The 19,605-nt window shown below is 68.2% G+C and overlaps 1 protein-coding gene across 1 annotated transcript in view; it reads right to left on the reverse strand.

The window, feature by feature from the left end:
- The window catches only part of GSE1 (Gse1 coiled-coil protein), a 332,054-nt gene that overhangs the window by 5,511 nt on the left and 306,938 nt on the right, over window positions 1–19,605 (reverse strand). Inside the window, 13 exon segments of the mRNA XM_037515766.2 lie at window positions 226–504; window positions 1,571–1,942; window positions 2,685–2,798; window positions 4,098–4,368; window positions 4,534–4,646; window positions 5,481–6,094; window positions 7,944–7,974; window positions 7,977–8,267; window positions 8,625–8,935; window positions 9,106–9,297; window positions 9,551–9,745; window positions 10,049–10,218; window positions 13,946–14,145. Coding sequence (XP_037371663.2) covers window positions 226–504; window positions 1,571–1,942; window positions 2,685–2,798; window positions 4,098–4,368; window positions 4,534–4,646; window positions 5,481–6,094; window positions 7,944–7,974; window positions 7,977–8,267; window positions 8,625–8,935; window positions 9,106–9,297; window positions 9,551–9,745; window positions 10,049–10,218; window positions 13,946–14,145 — 3,153 coding nt within the window.

Consider the following 19,605-nt stretch of genomic DNA (forward strand, 5'->3'; position numbering starts at 1 on the left):
CTCAGGGAAGCTGCCAGCCACGGGGGTGGGGACCAGGGGCCTGCGAGCTCCAGGGGTGGTCTGCGCTGCCCCAGGGGCCGCTCCCCAGCACCACGGTACCTTCCTTGCAGGCTGCCCTCTGCTCAGCCACAAGGGAGCCCTCGCGAGCCCTAGAGTCACTGGGCGTCCTGGCTCTACTCCAGGCTGGCTACTTGTTAAGGGCTCCCCACTTCCCGCCCTATGTACCTTCTATATGTTCCTGGTAAGCCTCAAAAATGGCCTCAATCCCTTGCCACTTGCGCCGGGGGGGCTCCTCCTCCTCGTCTTCTCCATCTCCGTCGTCGTCGTCGTCCGAGTCCTGGTCCACCTCCTGCGCGAGGGGGCCCTTCCTCGCCGCCGGGGGCTCCGGCTGTCCGTTGTGCTGGGGCGGGGGCAGCCGGCTTGAGGACTGCAGCTCGGGAATGTTGTAGTGGACAGACGCGTCCACCTTGTGGTTCTGCTCCGCGGACAGCACAGCTATGTTCCCTGCAGGGAGGAAGCAGGCTGTTGGGGGCCGCTGGGCAACCCTGTCTGTGGCGATGGTCTGTGTGATGCAGTCTGGAGGTGAGCTGCCCCAGCTCTGGGCAAGCCTGTGCCCCCCCCCCAGGGAGAAAAGATGCGCCACAGGAAAGCGAGGCAGGCCTCGTCGGCTCTCCCAGGGCTGGTTCTGGTGGGTCCTGCTTAAGTAGAGCCTGCTCTGTCTCCAGGGACCCGGGGCAGGCAGGGGGCTCTGCAGAGCTGGTCCCGAGACCTGCTCTCAACGGGCTCTGCACCCCAGCCTGGCAAGGGCAGGAGGACGTCAAGATTCCTGGGGGACGTCAAGTGTGAAGGGCTGAGATAAAACAAAGCAGGAGGAATGTGTCCCAGGGCCCCAGAAAAGCCCCCGGGCGGCGCGTGTAACCTGCTCACTCACATAGCCACGCAGCGTCTCTCTTGAAAGTAACCCTTTCCAGTTCCTGACACACCCACAAAGCACCCCGCCCGAATCGGGGCTCTATCACTGCACAACCCTGTGGCGTCTTGGCTCTCCTTTTGCCTCCGTTGCCCACATCGGCTTAGACACAGCTGAGGCCACGTCGGGCGCACACTCCCGCCCCCCCCTGCGTAGCCAGCTTTTGGGGCTGCTGGCAGCAGACAGCTTAAAGCGGTTCTCGGAGATGAAAGTGGCTGTTGCGAATACGCGGGCCGACTGCCTGCTGAGCTTTGAGAACGCAGGTCCACTGCGCTGCTTAGTGGGAGTAAATGCAGGGACTCCCTTCTCCAACTTCTAGCGACCCCCAGCAGAATGTCCAGGGAAGTGAATCTGGGGGGCACAGGACCCATGCTACTGGGTCCATTCACTGACACATGGCGAGGCTTCAGGTGGAGCCGGGGTGTGGGCCCGGCCTCGCTGCAGCATGACGCCGGCAGCACGTGCTGTTTTCTCACAGCCTGGTTCACAGAAGAGCAGCGCCCAGTGCCCTGGAATACAGCCCCTCCCCGCACTGGAAGCTGGCTCTTAACAGCTGCCCGGGAGACTGGCAGCGCCCCGGAAACACTGCGGCCCCCTTACCTTTGTGCTTCTGCAGGGCCTTCTGGGTGGACTGCAGCACAGACTCGTGGAACTGGTGCGCAAACTCTTCTGCCACGAAGGGCTCCCATGCCTTGCTCTTCCCGTTGACGCTGTGGGACAGCGGCGCAGCCACGTCCTTGGGCGCTGGGCCCTGGATGTAGTGGAGCATGCTCAGGCTCTTCTTGGGCCCCGGGGCCTCGCTGAGTCGGGGCTTTTCGCCGCTGGCCGGCACTGGCTCCTGGACACGGGCTAACTCCTGCGCCCGGAGGTGCTCCAGTCTCCCCGGCTCCATGGCCTTTGGGACGTCAGACAGGGAGGCGGCGATACCCACAGGCTTCTCGGTATCCAGAGAGGCTTGCTGCGTGGCTGACTCTTTTATTAGAGAAAGAAAGTGAAGAAAACATTACGAGCTCCCAGTGAACAGGCAGGCCCTGACCTCGGGACCCTATACCTAACAGACCCGGCACAGAGGACCAGGCCCAGGACGCGTCCTAGGAGGCAGTGTGCACTGCGAGCTCTAAGTACAGGATGTTAGGCAGCCAGTCCATCCTTTGAAGGCCCCAAGAAGCCCTCTGGGAAGAAGAATCTGAAGAAAGAAGCAAGTCGTTTCAGGTCATCCAAAAAGATAGGAAGCCAAGAAGCCCTGCCCGCCAAGAAAGCCCTGTTAGGAGTTGAGAACACAGATCTCCTGCTCCACTCCGCAGCGTAGCCAAAGCAGCAAGAGAGAAGAAAGATGTGAAGGTGGGTGTGAAGAGGCCAGGAAGGCACAAGGAGCAAGACAGACGTGGGGACGAGTGCCAGCCAGGGCAGATGGGGCAGCAGGTGCGGGGCCTGACGTCAGGCCTCAGGCCCCAGCCCCCAGCCCGACAGATACCCCAATCCCGGCCACTCTGTGGAAGCAAGGCCCACCCCCATCTTGAGCCCCGACCGCTGAGGCTCCTGCTCCTCTGTCCCGAGCAGATGCTCCTGACTGTTGTGCAGGAGGTTGGAGGCAAGAAGCAGAGAAAAGCGCTGTTTTCGAGAGACTGAGGATGAAGATGGCGCCGCATGGTCACGAGGCCCCGGGCAGCCTGGGACCGTCCCGAGCAGCTGCGGAGGGGCCACTGGGCCTTACCGCTCAGGGAGCCGGCAGGACTGTCCCTCGCAGAGGTCCTGAGTGAGTCTGCCACTGCTGCCGACAGGGCCTTCTGCTTCATGGCATGCAGCATCTCAACAAGCCTCTCCTTGTCTATGGGGAAAGCAGCCTGAGGTTAACACGATGGGCGCGTCTTCCCCAGAGCAGGAGACCAGGACGCCAGCCCAGGCCCGAAGGGCGAGGTGGTCGCCGAGCACACAGTGCCACGGGCAGGCACCCCAGGGAGCAGGTGTCACGGCAGATCCCGGGTTCCTCGAGGCCTCCGCTACCTAACGTCTGAGATGCACACCAAGAGCTGCTGTGCCGCATCGCCAGCGCAGCCACGGGGGTACAGGCTGCCACCGCTGCGGTGGCTCCTGAGGATATATTTCTATTTAAAAGACCTCCCGCTCCCCCAAAAAAAGGCCCAACAGGGACATGAACTGCCGACCCCACACTGCTGCTGCCGGGCCAGCTCTGCCCGTGACCGCCATTCATGGGCAGGGGACACAGACCCGGGGCACTTGAGGCCGCAAATTCCTGTTGCAGTGGCGCGTCTTGGGATGGAAACTGCGGGAACAAGTGAGGGAGAAGATGCTGCTGACAGAACGCTGTGGGCCGCCAAGGATGCGGGCGGGCGGGCGGCACACCACCGCCCCAGAAAGGGGGCATGGACCCAGCCTCTCTGGTTACTGACGAAGAGGGAGCCGCCCCGACCTGCACAAGTGGAAGCTTTGAACTGACCAAGCACTTTCCCTACCTTCAACTTCTTTCCAGAAAGAGGCCAGGTGTCAGTTGGGGGTGGGGTTGGAGCAAAGGAGCACCCCACAGAGGCAAGTTCTCATCTGAACTACATCCTGGCACTAAGCCCTAGGGGGGCAGGCCAAGAAGTGGACCCTTCCAGAACTGTTCTGGAAGAGAATAGCCCCCACACTGACCTAGAAGCATCTTGCAATGAGGGTTGGCTTTGCCTGGCGGTCACAGACCACCCCAAGCCATTCGCCCTCAGAACGTGCGGGCGGGCCCTGGCAGCAGCCCACAGAGAGGGACTTCCTGCCCACCAGGGAGCCTGGACCACCTGTCACAGGAGCAGCCCAGTGGGGCCCCCAAACCACCGCCTTGGGCGCTGGGACATCTGGCAAGTGACAAGAGCAGCATCGCACACGAGGTGCTCCAGGATCTGAGGAAGTGAGGCACACCCCGACTTCCACCCAGGACTCAAGACAACAGGCCTCCAAAGGGGCGACTGATCTCAGGAGAAGAGAATCGTGCTGGGCCGAGAAGCGAGGGAGGCCTGAGAGCACAGGGGCTGCGTCCCGAGGAGCCGAGGCCAGGCCCTCCCAGGCCTGCTGGAGCTGGTCCCGCGCCCCTCCTGAGCACCCCCGCCAGGCCCGGGCCCCAGCCAGGCCTCACCTCTCCTCTTCTCCGCGCTGATGTGGGTGAGGTTGAAGATGGTCAGGAACTTCTTCTTCTCTTCAAAGTTGGGGCTGTTGTTCATCTCGTCGGGGCTGTAGCGGGTGGACAGCGCCAGTCTCGGCGAGGGGGTCTGCCGCTTGCTCTGGACCGTGGGGGGCGACGGGCTTCTCTCTCTGAGCATCCGCCGCCGCTTCCTCCGCTTCTGGGTCAGCAGTTCCTCCTTCTGCTGTTGGGTGGTCAAGCCAAAAAGTTGCAAAAACTCTAGCTTCTAGATTGGGAAAGAAAACAGATGGTTTGACACTGCTAGCGGCGGCACACGTCCACGGCCCCAGGGCCCCGGGGTCCTCGGCCTGTGCGCGGGGCCGGCCGGGGGGGGGACGCGCCCGGGGAGGGGGGAGGGCAGCCGCTCGGCGTCACCCACAGCCCCAGATACCTCAGAGGACGTGTCCAGCTTGAGGGGCGGCTGCTCGGCCACGCAGCGCAGGTGGGCCCTGACCTCCTCCTCGTCGCTTTCGTCGTAGGAGTCGTCCAGGTCGTAGTAGTACCCTGGGGGTGACCGGGATGGTGGGCCGGGCAAAGGCCGCCACCCTCCGCCCCTCCCGCCAGGCCAGGTGGGGGCGCACGACCCCGCCCACCCTTGCCGCGGCCTGAGGCAGGGACATCGCTGGCTGACGCCGTCCCTTGCGAGGGGCCACTCATCACACAGGCCGGGCGGTGTCCACGGCAACCCAGGCTGACGGTGCAACCCGCTCCCCCGTGGCGGCCATCTGGGCCCGTCCCCGGGAGGGGCAGGCGCTCAGGCAGAGCTTGGCCAGACCGGGGCGCCCCGCCTCGCACAAGGTGTCGGGAGACCCTCCCTGGGCCCTAAAGCTAGCCTAGCTGTACCCCAGGGCACTGAGCCTGGTCCCAGCTTCTGGGAGGAGGTACGGCGCAGTGCCACACGGGACACACTGGAGCCCCTGCTCCCTCCTGGCCAGATGGGGGCGCAGGTGGGGACAGTGCCCTCACCCTGCTCATCTGTTCTGCTCTCCCGGGCTCTCTGGGGACCCAGCACAGCTGCCTGCCCCCTCCCCACACACAGAAGCGCTGCCCAGACCCCTCGCCTCGTCCCCCGCTGGGAGTGACACCATGGCAGGCCCGCACGAGCAGCCCCCGCTGGGCCCAGGCCTGCTCTCGACAGCCTCTTCCCGTTCGGCTGCATGATGAGTATTTAAAACCCTCTAATTAGCCCATTTGTCACTTAAAACCCTGCATGGTTTGTTTTTTTGGGGACAGTGCGCGCAGCACAGAAGCCGGTAAACCCTGGGGCCCCAAGGCCCGGGAGCTGGAAGCCGGGGCAGGAGGAGGAAGAGGCCGCGTCCGGGCCACCGCGGGACCCACCTTTCTCCCGCGCCTCTCGCCGCCGGCGCTCCTCCAGGTCCAGCTTGCTGACCAGCCTCCGCCGCTGCTGCAGGAGCTCGTCGAAGATGTAGGCGGGGTCCGGGCCCCGGGGCGCCGTGGGCCGGTAGGGCGAGCCTGGCTTCAGGGGCCCACTGAGCTCCCCAAAGGGGGCCGGCTGCGTGAGGGAGGCCCGCGGCTGGCCCAGGAGGGTCTGGGTGGACTTCTCGAGCTCAGCCAGGAAGGGCCCCGGCCCATGAGGGAAGGCCTGGTGTTCCAGGCTCCCTGCCTCCCGGGGCGGCGGCTGGTACTTGTCCAGGGGGGCGGCCTCCCGCTTCCGGGGGCCCTCGTCTGGCTTCTCCGGGCAGTAGACCCGCTCCACCTTCACCAGGGGCACCGCCGCCGGGCGGCTCGGCTCAAAGGGGGCCGGGTGGCTGTGCAGGGGGTGGCTGTCGGGGGCCCGCCGCGGCTCCAGCGTGCTGTCCATCAGGGACACCGGGTTCCAGAGCGCCGTGGGCACGGAGTGGTGCTGGGGCTTGGGGGAGATGAGGGGCGGGGGCCCACCGAAGTGCTGCGGGGGGTCTCGGCCGCCTGGCTCGTGGCGGCTTGGCGCCGGCCTAGGGAGGGAGCAGACCAGCCGGTCGTGAGAGCGGGACACGCCAACCCCGGGCGGCTCGCCCCCCCTCAGAAGTCAGAGCCGGGGGCGTGAAGGCTCCCACACGCGGCCGGGCCGGAGGGGCGCGGCGCCTCTGCCAACCTGCCCGAGAGGGCACGCGGGCCCAGAGGTGGGTGCTGCCTGCGGAGGCCCACGCAGACCTCTCCCCCCACCTCCCCCACGGCCTCGGAGCAGCTCATTCCGTCCCGCTGCTCCCCAGACGCTTCTGGCTGTCAGCACAGACCCTCGTCTCTCCCACAGGGAGACCCGTGGCGGGGAGAACAAGGCGCCGAGGGCGTGGCCCTCCCTGCCCCACGAGGACAGGCTGGTGGCCTGAGATGGGCTCTCGGCTTTCCTCCTCCAGACAGCAGTGGGAGGGACCCGCCTGCGGTGTGTCCAGGCCAGCTGCTGATCCCCATGACCCCCTAGGGTCCCACGTGGCCCCAAAGGCCTGCATGACCTGCACCTCGAGTGCAGGCAGTGGGAGGACGGGCAGGATGTGCCACCTGGGCCCTGCTGACCTACTCTGCAGGGGAAGCCGCACGCAAGCAGGCCCCGAGGGCAAGGAGCTACCAAGGGTGCCCCCAGCTCCTCCTCCACTTGGGGGGAGGCAAAAGGCACCCATGGCAACATGAGGGGTCCTCAAACAGCAAAGCGTCAACCCTGCTAATCAGTCTCATGTACCAGCACCGAGCACGGAATGGTACCCTATCTCGGAGCCCAAAGGGCCCCCCAAAACACCAGGCTCTCCCTGCCCTGCGGCCAAGACAGCCGCCAGCCACTGCAGACCCGCCTCCAACCCACACCAGGGGTCTACCCCCCGCAGAGCACCCAGATTTTGATGTGAGGACAGCTCCCCAGTCAGTCCCCTGGGCACAAGGCCAGTGAGAGGAGCAGAGCGCAGCCCCAGGCAGCCGGGGCGGAGGCTTCGTGTGGCCTCGGCAGGATGCCCTCGGCGCCAGGCCGGCCGGGGCGCAGCGGACACTGCTGTCTGGAGGAGAGCGGGCTGCAGGTCTCCCCCAGTCACAACTGAGCAGCCCACAGTCCCCTCGGCGGGGCTGCTGGGGAGGCCATCCCAGCCCGGGGCCCGCATGACACCCGGCAGCCAGCCCAGCCGGAGGAGGGAGGGAGGGGCGGGGCCGTCCCTGGACAGCGCGGGGGGCTGCAGGCGACAGGCGCTCCCGGATCCGCCAGAGCGAAGGGCATATGCCCGGGGAAGGGGAGCAGCACCCGGTGTCCCTGGGGCCTGGCCCTTTGGGTGTGGCGAGGTGGGAGAAGGGGGTGCTGCGAACCAGAGACTGGCACCCCAGAAATAGGCACAAAGTTTTTCCTTGGGAGAAACAATAGGGTTGAGAAATGGCTTTTTGTTGTGCGTTTTGTAACTGCAAAAGCCACAGAGATTTCTAAATTTAAAACCGAAGGCCGGGCCGCCCTGCTGGCGCAAGGGGTTGAGCACCGCACTGTGAAGCTGTCCGCAGCCTCTCAGCACCAGTTCGATCCCCAGCCAGGGAGCTACCCGCATGGCGCGGCAGACCTCTCCTGTCTCCCCGCTGCTCCCCTCAGCAGTGGATTTCAGTCAGTCTGCCTGTTCTGCTCCCCACTCTGTCTCTGGTGAATCCTCTCACTCCCCCACACCTCTGGCCTGCACCCCAGCTCTTGTATGAATCAATAAATCTTAAAAAAAAAAAAACCAAAAAAACCGAAGGCCACGAAGCACACACGCACACGCGCCAAGCAGGGCAGAAGGGAAAGCCAAGCTCGCAAGTACAGCATCTCTGGGCCGGTGCCTCTGACCGCCGTCCCCGGCCTACCTGGCGCTGTCGGGCCTGTGCTCCGCCTCGGGGGCGCGGGGGGCCGGCCCATGTCCAGGTGCTGCTCCAGGACCTGCTGCCGGAACTCCGACACCTGCGACTGCCGGTCTTCCTTCTCCTGCCGCAGCCGCCGCTGCCGCGCCAGCCACTTCTCCTCCTCGTTGGTGCGCTGGATCAGCAGGGCCGCGGCGGCGCTGCTGCCCGGCAGCGAGAAGAGGCCGTGGTTGGAGAGCAGGCTGGGCACGGAGTGGTGGGCGGCGGGTGCCGGGTGCAGGGGGTGCTGCACGGGCTTGGGCGCCGGCAGGCTGGCGTCCTTCAGCTTCTCTGTGGGGAAAGGCCGCCACGCGGGACTGAGCGCCCGGCCGCTCTCCGCCCGGCACCGCGCCCTGCGCCCCGCCCCGGCGTGGCTCGCGGGACAGGGGGCCAGAGCCGGCCCCCACGCTGCCAGCGGGAGCCTGAAGTCGGGCCCGCGCTCACGGGGCAACAAGGGCACCAACCAAGAGCAGCGCGTAGCCCCGCTGCACTTGAGGGCTGCCAGCACCCCCTCTTCCCCGCACCCGGCTCGCCGAGGCCGCCGGCCGTGCAGCAGGCCTGGGGGAGAGCTCCCGGGGCAGAGGAGGGCGGGGGGCGTGCCGGGCCCGGTCCCCAGGAGAGCAGCCGCCCCGCGGCCGCAGCGGCTACCTGCTCGCGTGGGGGTCAGCTGCTCCGCGGGCTTGGCCCGGTCCTCGGCGTGGCTGCGCAGCCCGTGCAGCTCGGCCACGGGCAGGAAGGCCGGCTCCAGGGCCTTGGCGGCCAGCAGCTCCTTCTCCCGGGCCCGCTGCTCCCGCTGGCGCTCCAGCTCCCGCTCCCGCTCGCGCTCCCGCTCGCGCTCCAGCTCCTTCTCCCGCTCGCGCTCGCGCTCCTTCTCGCGCTGCTCGCGCTCCTTCTCCCGCTCGCGGTCGGCCTCCCGCTCGCGCTCCCGCTCGCGCCGCAGCTCCTCGTCCATCTGCAGCCTGCGGGGCGGGCGGAGGGTTGGGGCTGCAGAGAGGCCGGGAGCCGAGGGAGGCGCCGCGGAGCCCGGGTCGGGGGAGCCCCTCCCGGGACGAGCACGGCCTTGCTCAGCACTCAGGCCGGCAAAGCAGCGCCGGGCGACCCCGCCGACCGCCCGCGGCCCGGGGCTCACCTCTCGGCGCTCAGGCTGGACATCCGCTCGGAGTGCAGCGCCGCCAGCGAGGAGTGCGACAGCTCGGGCGGGTAGCGCACCCCGGAGAGGTGCAGGTGCATGGCCGACGGGTGCAGCGGGGGCAGGGACCCCGGGGTGGGGATGGGGTAGAAGGGGGAGCGCAGGGCCGACAGGCAGTAGGAGTCGTCCATCCTGTGCGGAGCGGACAGGGCCCGGTGAGCAGGAGCCCGAGGGCAGCGCCCCGCTCCGCACGCGCCCCGGCCCGCCCCGCCCACGAGCGGCCGCGGCTTCGAGAAAGGCGGGAACCGGGGAGGCGACAGCTCAGGGGACGGATGCTGGGGCCGACTCCTGGGGTGACCCGGAGGGCGGGGACGGCCGCAGCCCGGCCCCCAGCACACACGGGGGCCGGCCGGGCTCAGGGTGCCGGCGTAGGGGGCGGCCTCACCTGAAGGCGGGATGGGGGAAGGGGTGCGGGGCCAGGTAGCTGGGGTGGTAGTAGGCGGCGGCGGCCGGGTCCAGGCCCAGGGGCGGCAGGGAGGACATGCGGAGGTCCTCCGTGGTGTGGTAGGGCCGGAAGCTCCGCAGGTAGTCCTCAGTCACCGCGCTGGGGGTGACCACGTGGTGCACGGGGCGCTGGAGGCTGCGGGGGGGGGGGGGGGTGAGCGGGAGGCCGTCTCGAGGGACAGCTCCTCGCTGGGGCCCAGGACGCAAAGGTGGGGGCTGCTGCTGTTCCTCGGGTGCGCCTGGCCCATCGGCGTCCCCCCGCCCCAAGTCAAGGGCTGCCACCCAAGCCCGGGGGACTTCCCACCCCAAGCGGGGGTGGAGAGCGGGGCAGATGGGGCGCTGCGTCCCGGGCTCCTGCTCTCAGCCGGTGTAGGCGCAGGCGGAGGTTCAGCCTGGCCGGGGGAGCCCCCCGTGCCCCCAGCCCCGTCCTCACACTTACTTGAGCGGCGGGAAGCGAGAGTCCTGCACGACCGAGCTGGGCGAGATGCCGAAGGGGTAGGGGGTGCTGAGCAGGTGGGAGGCGATGGCAGGGCCCCCCTTCTCCTGGGGCAGCGGGGGCTCCACGATGAGACGCTCCCGCCCACCGCTGCTGCCCCGAGAGCTGGCATCCTGCTGGGGGACGAGGACGGGCTGGGGGAGCCGAGCCAGGACAGGGCCAGGTCTCCCCGACTCCCGCAAGAGCTCGAGGTCGAGCACGTGTGCGAGAATCTCCCCTTCCCCAAGTTTTCCTCCCCAGCGTGGCCCACGTGGTGCGGGGGGCAGAGGGCGAGGACGACCGGGGCCCCTTGCCACGGTCCACGAGGGACGAGGCCCAGGGCAGGGCCCCTCTCAGGTCACACGGCTGCGAATACGGGGGCCCAGGAACCTGGTTCTGGCACCCCAGGAAGCGAGCTCTGCAGGGCAGCAGGTGGAACGGAAGCATCCCGGCCCCCACACCCTGCCGCCAGCTGGGCAGGCACCGGCACCGGGGGAGTGGCAGCTGTGTCGGCAGCTTGCCGGCTGATCGCTGATACCTGGGCTCCCCGGCCCACGGCGGGGAGGGGGACAGGGCCAGGCACCCCAGAAACCAGTGCCGGCCCAGGGCGGAGTGTGCCAGCCTGCCTCCCGCCAACCCCAGGTGGCCCTGGCACCTGCCGGAGCGGGCACCGGCGGGCCTTCAACTGGCTAGGGACCCTCACACCTGTGTGGGGGGCTGGGGTTGTCCAGGGTAGGTCAGGGATGGGCCCCACGCTGGACACCACCAGGCTCAGGGCGTCCACAGTGGCAGCTCCTGGTCTGGATTCTGGGGTCGCCACCAGCTGGGGGCTCCAGCATCATGACAGCCCGACTCAGCCCAGCTGAGGGCCACACGGGCCCAGGCCTACCCTGAGCCACAGGGTGCTCCGAGATCAGGGTCACATACTCCCCAAGTTTCAGAGCATCCTGCGGAGCCTGTGCTGTCACCGCCGGGGCACCCCAGGGCACAAACGTAGGTCTGTCCGTCCCAAATCCATGTCGTGTCCTCTGCGCCACAAACACCCCCGAAGCGAGGGGTAAGCAGCCCGACCGCTAAGCAGGCCGAGAGGAGGGTGTCGAGTCACCCACCCCGCCGGTGCCTCTCCCGACCCTGTGTCTGTTCCTGTCAGTCAGGGGGTGGGGTGCAGAGCCCCCCAACTCCCTGTGTGGGCGGCGGGGGCAGAGGGCCATCCGTCTTCATCCCAGCAGACGCTGACGGGGGCAGGCCGCGGCGAGGCCCATCCGTCAGGCGTATTTACCGCCCGCGCGTGCCAGGCGCCCGCCCGGCTCGGCCCTCCAGAAGACACATCAGCGATAATTAATTGAAGGAGACGGGCCGCTGATTGGAATTTTTAATGAGCAGCAACATCTGTTCCCTCCCTGGCGCTCGGCGGGGCCCTCCGCTCCCGGCGGGGTCCTCGCGGGTTCACGAACTCGACTGGCCCTTCCCAGAAGGGGCGTTCATGGCAGGGGTCAAGGGCGGGACAGACACGCACACTGAGGGCTGGTGGGGGGGGGTGTCCTGGGGCTCCCCAGCCCAAGCAAACAGCAGGGCTGGCTCCCCCGCCTCAGGAGACGGTGCCTGTCTAGCGGGAAGGCCTCGATCTGTGCCCTCGCCACGCTGTGCCTCAGTTTCCCTATCTGTCAAGTGTACCAATCAGGGCAGCTACTCAGTGTCGCGGGGGGCTATCAGCTGCAGACGTCAACGGGAGGTGGGGGTGCAGCTGCCACGTGACGCCCCTATCACAGGGGACGCCATCACGACACCTGCCCACTGCACTGCCATCCAAGGGGCCCTTCCCAAGCTGTCTGCCCAAGGAGCGGGCTAGGCACTGAGCTCTGGGCCCCCTGCCTGAGGCCAGGGCAGCCGGGGGTCAACTGTGACCCCAGGACAGCACAGTCCTTGACGGGCGGTGCAGCAAACCAGGCGGTCACCTGCTGCCCGATGGCAGGGGCAGGCCCCTGAGCTCGCAGTCTCTGGCCCAGGGACGTCCCTGGAGCCCCTCACTCGGAGGGAACAAAGGCCAGCCTGAAGACGCTGGGCCAGATGGCACCTTCCGGCCAGGCCGAGGACAGACGGGGCCCGCAGCTGGGGGGGCGCGGCGGCAGGAGGGGTCAGCACCAGACCCACGCGCCTTCCGTCTGGCTGCAGCCGCCAAGCCCGGGCCAGCTCGCCCCGGGGCTCGCGGGGCCGCCCTGCGTAGTGTGTGTGGGGGCGGGGGTGGGGGTGGGGGGCGAGCAGCAGCCCTCGCCCGGGCCGGCCCGTGGCCCAGCTGGCACCCAGACAGCTCCGCCACCCCTGGTGCGCGTGCGCACACACCACACACACGCGCACACACGCAATTGTGGGGCAGCTTTTGCTTTCCGGGCGGCTGCCAGAGCGCAGCTGGAGGCGAGAGAGGGGAGGGGCGGGGGAGGGAGGCGCCTTTCTCGGGCGATGGCGGGGAGGGGCCTGCGGCAGGCAGCCCCCCTGCCTGCCCCCCCCCACTTGAGATGCATTTCCATTTCATCGGCCCTTTGAGGCTCCGGCACCTGGGGACCGCCGGGGCGCCCCGCTTGCCTCCCCAGTCTACCGTGGGCAGGAGGCAAGCCCCCACCCGCCTTCACGTCTCGCTGGGTGTCCCCCCACGATTACACGCTCCACCCCTCCCCCGTCAGCCGGTGGCAAAGCTGCTGCGCTCCGCCCCGGCCCTCTCTGGGGTCACTACGTGTTTTGAGGCGCCAAGGACTCTCCAGCGAGGCCTCTGAGAGGAGGAGGCCGCAGACAAGGGGCTGGGGACCCTCCCTCCGGAACCACCACTCCCCCGGGTGGGGCTGACTGGCTGAGGGTGGCCGGCACCAGGCTCGAGCCTGGATGTGCCAGGTGCCCGGCTGGGCTCACCTCAGGGGAGAGGACGGGCCTTTGCAGCCAGGTGGCCAGAACAAAGGCCAACGGGGAGCTGAGGGCCTCTGGAGATTACCTCAGCGAAGACCCCCCACGCTCCCCCAAACCAGGACAGGAGTGGCTCAGCCGCTGCAAACCCCCGTCCTGTCTCCAGAGCGAAGGGCACCAGGCTGCTGGCTGCTCCAGGGTGTCAGGGTCCCCCTGGGGTTCCTCGACCCCTCACCCTGGGTCAGGAGCTGCCCCAGGGAAACCCGCCAGAGGCCGGCTGCCCCTCAGGGGCAGTGAAGAGACCCAGAGCGCAGAGCGGGGGGTCCTGGACTCATCCCCGCCCCCAGTCGGACACAGAGCTGGGGGGCCCAGCCTCCCCTCTCAGCTCTCTCAGCAATGTAATCAGCATTGCCCAGCTCTGCCATCTCTGGGGACCTGCCACCACCGGGGCGCCCTCTGGGCAGGGGTGGGGGCCAGGCAGACCCAGGGCAGCACCCAGGCTTCCCGGCCCTGCGCGCCGTGTCTTCGCTTGGGCACCGGGTGGAACGTGCGCCTGGTCACGCGCGCAGCAAACACCCTCCACGCACTCACAGGGGATGCAGGCGACCTGCCCCCCCAACTCCTGTGCTGAAGCCCTGACCCCCAAGACCTCAGAACGTGCTCGGAGCCGCAGCCGGACCCCTACACAGGGGACGTGACCCGGGCCACCAGGCCTGCTCCACCCCTCGGGGCCCTTGTAAGGGATGCGGACCCGACACAGAGGGCTGAGGCCTCGGGGGCCCGGCGCTGCCACCGCCGGAGCCGCAGACTCTCCTCATCTGCAGGCCTCACCCCTACTCTGCAGCAGAGACAGGGGCTCAGGCGAGAACTCACTGGGGCAGGGGACGGTGCGATCTGAACCCTGAAATCCAGTCCTTCCTTACAGAGGCCACCCCTGGCTCCACCTCTGTCCCCGCGCCCGGGACTCACCTGACGACTCTCGCTCCTCCAGACGCCGTTGACAGTCTTGGTCGGGGCGATGGTGACCACGGGCGGCGTGCTGGGGACACTGTGGCCCCCAGGGGGCACGATGATGGGGCCCATGGGCACGCGCTTGGGCGTGCTGGCGGGGGAGCTGTGGTTGGTGGCCGGAGAGGACACAGGGGACGACTCGCTGCTCAGTGAAGACCCTGCAGGAGAAGGACACGGGGTGAGTGGGCCTGAGAGGCCGAGACCCAGCCCCGGCGCGGGCACAGGCGCCTGCCTGGCCGTCCCACCCGCCCAGCAGGGTCCCCACACGCGGCTGGGGGAGCCGCCACCACGAGGGGCAAGGGCTGTGTGCGCTGGAGGCTGCGAAACCCTCAAGTTTCACCCAAAGCCCCTGGGTGAGGGTCACAGGACGCCATGGGGGTAGGAGAGCCACTGGCCGGGGTGCGGGGTGGCCAAGGGGGGCTTTTGTTTCTTTTTAAACGTATCAAACACTTATTTGCAAGAATTCCAAGCAGAGAGAGTTCCCCAAAGGACAGACGCGTGCTTCCAGGACGTCGGGGGCTGCGCCCTGCCTGCCGAGGGAGGTGGGGTGGAGGGCAGGGCCTGGGGGTGAAGGCAACTGTGCCCCAGCGCCCCACACCTTCCCTGCAGCCCCCAGTCTCTCGGGGTGACCCAAGTGCCTGTCCAGGCCCAGCGAGGTCTGATCTGCAGTCAGGGGTCGGGACCTGGATTCACAGAGGCCGTCGCAGACCCCACGTCAGCTGACCGTCGGGGCAGCACGGGCTGGCAGGTGACCCCTGGATGCAGGACACTGTAGCGACGCCGACTAGCACAGCCAAGGAAGGGCACCTCCACACCCTACCAGCGGCTCTGCGGGCCCGGGGCACCCACCCCACCCGACTCCAGGACGCCAAGGGCAAATGGGGCCCCTTTGAGGAGGTACACCCGGGCAGGTGTCTGCAAAAGCCCCACCTGGGGGCACCTGTTGCCCAAGGAGGCCTGGGGGAAGAGCAGGAGCCAGCACAGCCCCCCTCGGGAAGGAGTCCTGTCGACTTCCATGCCTGCGCCCCGGCTTCACTGAGACCCTGCCCTCGCCCCCAGGCCAGCGCAAGTGGCCACACTCAAGCGACTAACAAAAATACCTGCTTGCAGGGGGGCTTACACTCGGGTGCGGAGGTGGAGGTCCTGACCCAGTGGTGTCACTGTGTGAGGGGGCACCCCAAGGCTGGGACAGAGCTGTGCTCCAAGCAAGGCCCTTTCCATCCGAACCCCTAGACTTGTGGTCAACTTGCAGACTGTCCAGGGCAGGCCTGAGTCTGGTCAGCTGTGCCCACTGACCCCCAGAAAGAGGCCGAGGCTGCCCCTCCTGGCCAGTGTCCAGGCTAGGTGGGCAGTGAGCTGTTGCCTGATGCACACTGCCCAAAGGGGTGGCCCCCGACTCTCCAGACAGGCCAGCAACCAGAGACGCACTGGGTCTACACCCGAGGCTGTGCCGCGGGAAAAGCCCGTTTCAGGCGCTCGGGGCGGGGTCTTGTGCAGATCCAGTGGTGGGGATGGCCCCGGGGACGGCTGGGCAGCGCCCACCCTGACAAGTCAATGAAGGAACATCCAGGCAGGCGGCAGGGTGGGCGGGCACCCTGAACCCCTCCCGGGGCCATGCAGCTTCAGGCAGCCAGCGCCCACGCCTGGCCCACAGCCCCACTCCAGGCCAATGCCAGCCCCAAAGGCAAACTACCCCCAGGCCCAGGCATGGCCCAGAGGGCCTGGTGGGGCGGGCACAGCGGCCCTCGGCTGCCCAGCGAGAGAACACCGGGGAGGCACAAAACAGACGCCATGTGAACCCAGAAGGTTCTGCCCTCTGGGGACTGCAATGGCAGGGCCGCCTGGGGGCCAGCCTCGGCCTGGCGCCTGACCTGGGTGGGGGCTTCCTCGGCGCTTGTCCCCCGGGCACACGTGGCCGGGGGTGCTCCTGCAGCTACTTAGATCTGGATTCGCCGTTCCCTTGAAATGCTCGAAAGAAACACCAGGCCTCGGCCCTTTCTCATTAAAAAGGCCACTTCCATGGACGCCGCACAGCTCCCGAGGGTTTGGACAGCGCGAGCGCCCCCCCATGCCGCGCCACCCGCCAGCAGCTTCGGAACAATTCCCTCACCCCAAACACAGGTGACCCCCAACCCCTGCCCCCCGGCATCTCCACGACAGGCCTGTTCCCGACACTCCGCGGCTGCACTCACAGGGCACCGGCCTCGCGGGGAGGGCGCGTCTGCTCCGCCGCCATCCCACGGCCGAACCATGCTCCAGTGTGGAGGGACCCCACCGGCCTGTCCCCTGGGCGCAGCCGTCGGCATCCACCCTGGCCCCGCAGAGGGCTCTGCCGCATCTAGCGCTCTAAAATATACCTTGGCCTTGGGGCCTCAGGGGACCTACTGTGTGCCCTGCTGACCCCCCCTCCAGGCAGCCCATCTAACTCCAGTGCCCAGTGCACGGGAAGGGCCAGTTCCGCCTGGAGACAGAAGGGACAGAGACGAGCAAACACCAAGCCCCACCAGCCCGCTGGCAGGGCCGACGGCCAAGGCCGAGTGACCAGTATCCAGCTGCCGGGAGGAAACGCTGGGGCCAAAGGTCAAGTGGGTGCTGGGTAGGGGTGGGCAGATGGAGCAAGGAAGCAGGAAGGCGGGGCCTCACCCCCTGTCCAAGCAGGGAGCTTGCGACCCTGGAGGTCGTGCCATCTGCTGCCAGGGGTCTCGCCAGCCAGCTCCCGATGCCCTCGCCCCCCCAGACCACCTGCCAGCTCTGAGATCCACCCATGTCTTGGCTCAGGGTTGGGGGCAGGGGTGAGGAGCAGGAGGGCGGGTAGATAACTGGGTGCGCAGGTGCACCTCGCCCGCCTGCTGTCCAGCCCCCGGGGCGCAGCTGGCACAGCACCCTCGAGCCCGACAGGCGGTGCCAACCTGTTCTCGCGCACAAGGGCTGAGAGGCGCGTCCCGCTGAAGCCACATGTGGACCGGACAGCTGAGCCTGAGAGAGCACCCCAGGGGCCGGCGCGTGGAGACCCCAGTCCGCGAGGGGAGCAGGAATAGGGCCCCCAAAGTGAAACTGCCAAGTGTAGCAGCCTTTCAGCTCGCCACGCCACACCAACCAGCCGAGCCGCAGCGAGGAGCCCGGCCCGGTGCCCGCGCCCCTGCCGGGTCTGGGTTCCCCGCACAGCCCTGTCCTTGCCCTCAGTCTCCAGCCCAGACAGAGAGCCCAGGCCGCGGACGCGTGTGACGGGACGCCGGCAGGAGCCGGAACGCAGCTGCGGGACCCAGAGGGCCCGGGCTCAGGATGGCCTCCTCGTCCCAAAGCCGACGGAGTGGAAATGGCGCGAGGACGAGCAGGGCGTGAAGCCCCCACGACCAGCAGAGGCGCAGGGAGACCCTCTGGATCCCGCCACGCCCGAGGGGACGGCCCGATGCACACAGGGCCACCCTTGGGCTGAAGCTAATGGCTCCCACAATCTGCAGTTTTGGGGCAACCCCACTGAACAAAGGGCCACAGGGGCCGCCACCGACCAAGACCTGGCCCTCCCCACCTGCGCCCCAGTCTAGTCTCTATGGCGGAGGCCCCGCATCCTCGCCCCTCAGTCGGAGGCGTAGCACCATGAAACGTGTCCGGGTGTATGTGGGGGGTCTCTGGGAGCACAACAGGGGCTTCAGTGTCAGATGCGCAAGGCTGCAGGGTTGGGGTGCACGAGTCTGAGAAGCAGCACAATGAGGGAGGTGGGGGGTCATGAACTAAGTGGCACCAAAGGGGGACCTTTTGGGGGGCTTCTGGGAGAAGACTGAGAACCCCCTCTCCTCTCCCCCTATTGCACCCAAACCCAGCTACTGCTGGAGAAGCGCAGCCTGCTCACCCCTGGGCAGGAAGGCGCCCTGGGGACGCCCGACTGACACGCACACACACGCCCGGAGGACCCCTGCCCTCGGCGCTGGGCCACTCTGTGAAAAAGGCAGATTTCAGGGGTGCAGGACGCCAGAGCCCAGCCCTGTGGAGGCCGGCGGCGGGCAGGTGGTGTCTCCCGCCTCAGCGGGAGGCCCCACAGCAGCAGGACCCAAGCTCCACGGGCCCCACCCCACGGTCACGGTCACAGAACCGCCGCCGGCCCTGACGGGACAAGGCCGGCGCCGACTGGCTGCCGAGTCAGCGGGCGGCCGTGCCGGGGTCTCCGCCTGCGCAGCAGACACCGCCGCCCCGCCAGCCCCGTCCGTCCAGCCCAGGTAAGGCCGGGGCGGCTGGGCTGCGCTGCTGACACCAGGTGTGGCTTCGGCCGACCCCCTCCAGCGCGGGCCCCCAGTCCGAGAGGCCCCCGGAGACCCAGCCTGCCGGCGGCCGGGCATGCGGCAGGAGGCACGAGGGGGACACGGGATGGCGAGCGGGGGCGCGTTTCCGGGGGAGGGGTGGCGCCGGCCCCCAAGTCTCAGGCGCCTCCCCCACGGCTGAGGACACGCCAGCCCCACGCTGGGCTCCATGGCGGCGCCGGCTGCAGCAGGAAGCGAGCAGATTGTCACACAGCTGGTGGGAGTCGCCGCCTGGCAGCAGCCTCGGCTTCGTCACGCTCAGGGACGGCGGGACTGGGGCTGCCAGACCTGCCCTGTGCGGGGGTAGGGCCTCCTCCAGGAGGGCGGGCCGGGCCAGCAGCTGCCGGGCACCGCCCAGGGAGGACAGGGCCCGGCGCCGGATGCAGAGGAGGGAGGGTCCCGGGGCACCCTGAGGCCAACTCCAGTCAGACCCCAGGTCTGCGGCCCGAGGGTCCTCCCAGGCCCCGCTTTGTCCCAAGGAGCCAAGACAGGCTCAGGGGCGGGACACCCCCACGCCGTCGGGCAGACGCCAGGAGCAGCCTCGGTGGACACAGACTCCCAGGCACCCAGGCTCGTGTCACCCAAGCGCGGGTCCAACGCCGCTGGCCCGTGACCCAGGGATGGCTGTGGGGTCAAGGAGCCCCCCCACTGCCCTGCTCTCCGCGCGCAGCCCCCAAGATGCCTGGGCAGACAGGCGGCCTTGCTCCCGCTCTGGGCAGACGGGGTCTCCCGGTGCTGGTGAGGGCTCAAGTCCAGCTGCGGGGAGGAGGGGCAGGGGGAGATGAGCAGGCCCACCTCGCTCACCCCACAGGCCGCTGTGCCCCCCAGTGTTCTTGGAATCACTCAACCAGGAGCTGAGGCGTCATCCTCACCCTGAACAAGGCTCCGCGCAAAGCAGCCCGCCCAGGCCCACCCGCCTCGCCCCTGCCACCTCCCCAAACCCGCCAGGGACAAACAGGCCTGGGGGCCTCGAGAAACTGCGCCCAGGGAGGGAGGGAATTCTGCGGCACGCCATTGCATCCTCTGACCTAGGCCTCTCAGCGGCACCCCGAAATGCGACCAGGGCTGGTGGAGGGAGACAGCAGCACGAGGGCAGGAGTGAGCATGATCCAAGCAGCCGACGCCAGGGGGTGGGGGGCAAGTTGCGCCCAGGAGGTCTCTGACAAAGGCACCCTTCTGCACCCCAACCTGCACAGGCTGGTGGGACCCCTAGGGTCACCCTGACCCCCAGATGCCAGCCCCTCCGAGGGGACTGGGGGTCCTCTCGCCCTGTTCTGGGGCACCCCACAGAGAAAGCAGGGTGGGGGCAGCGCCACGGGCTCG

Source organism: Talpa occidentalis, unplaced genomic scaffold, assembly GCF_014898055.3.
Source record: "Talpa occidentalis isolate TD23 unplaced genomic scaffold, MPIMG_talOcc4v2.1 talOcc4.17, whole genome shotgun sequence".
Classification (NCBI taxonomy): Eukaryota; Metazoa; Chordata; class Mammalia; order Eulipotyphla; family Talpidae; genus Talpa; species Talpa occidentalis.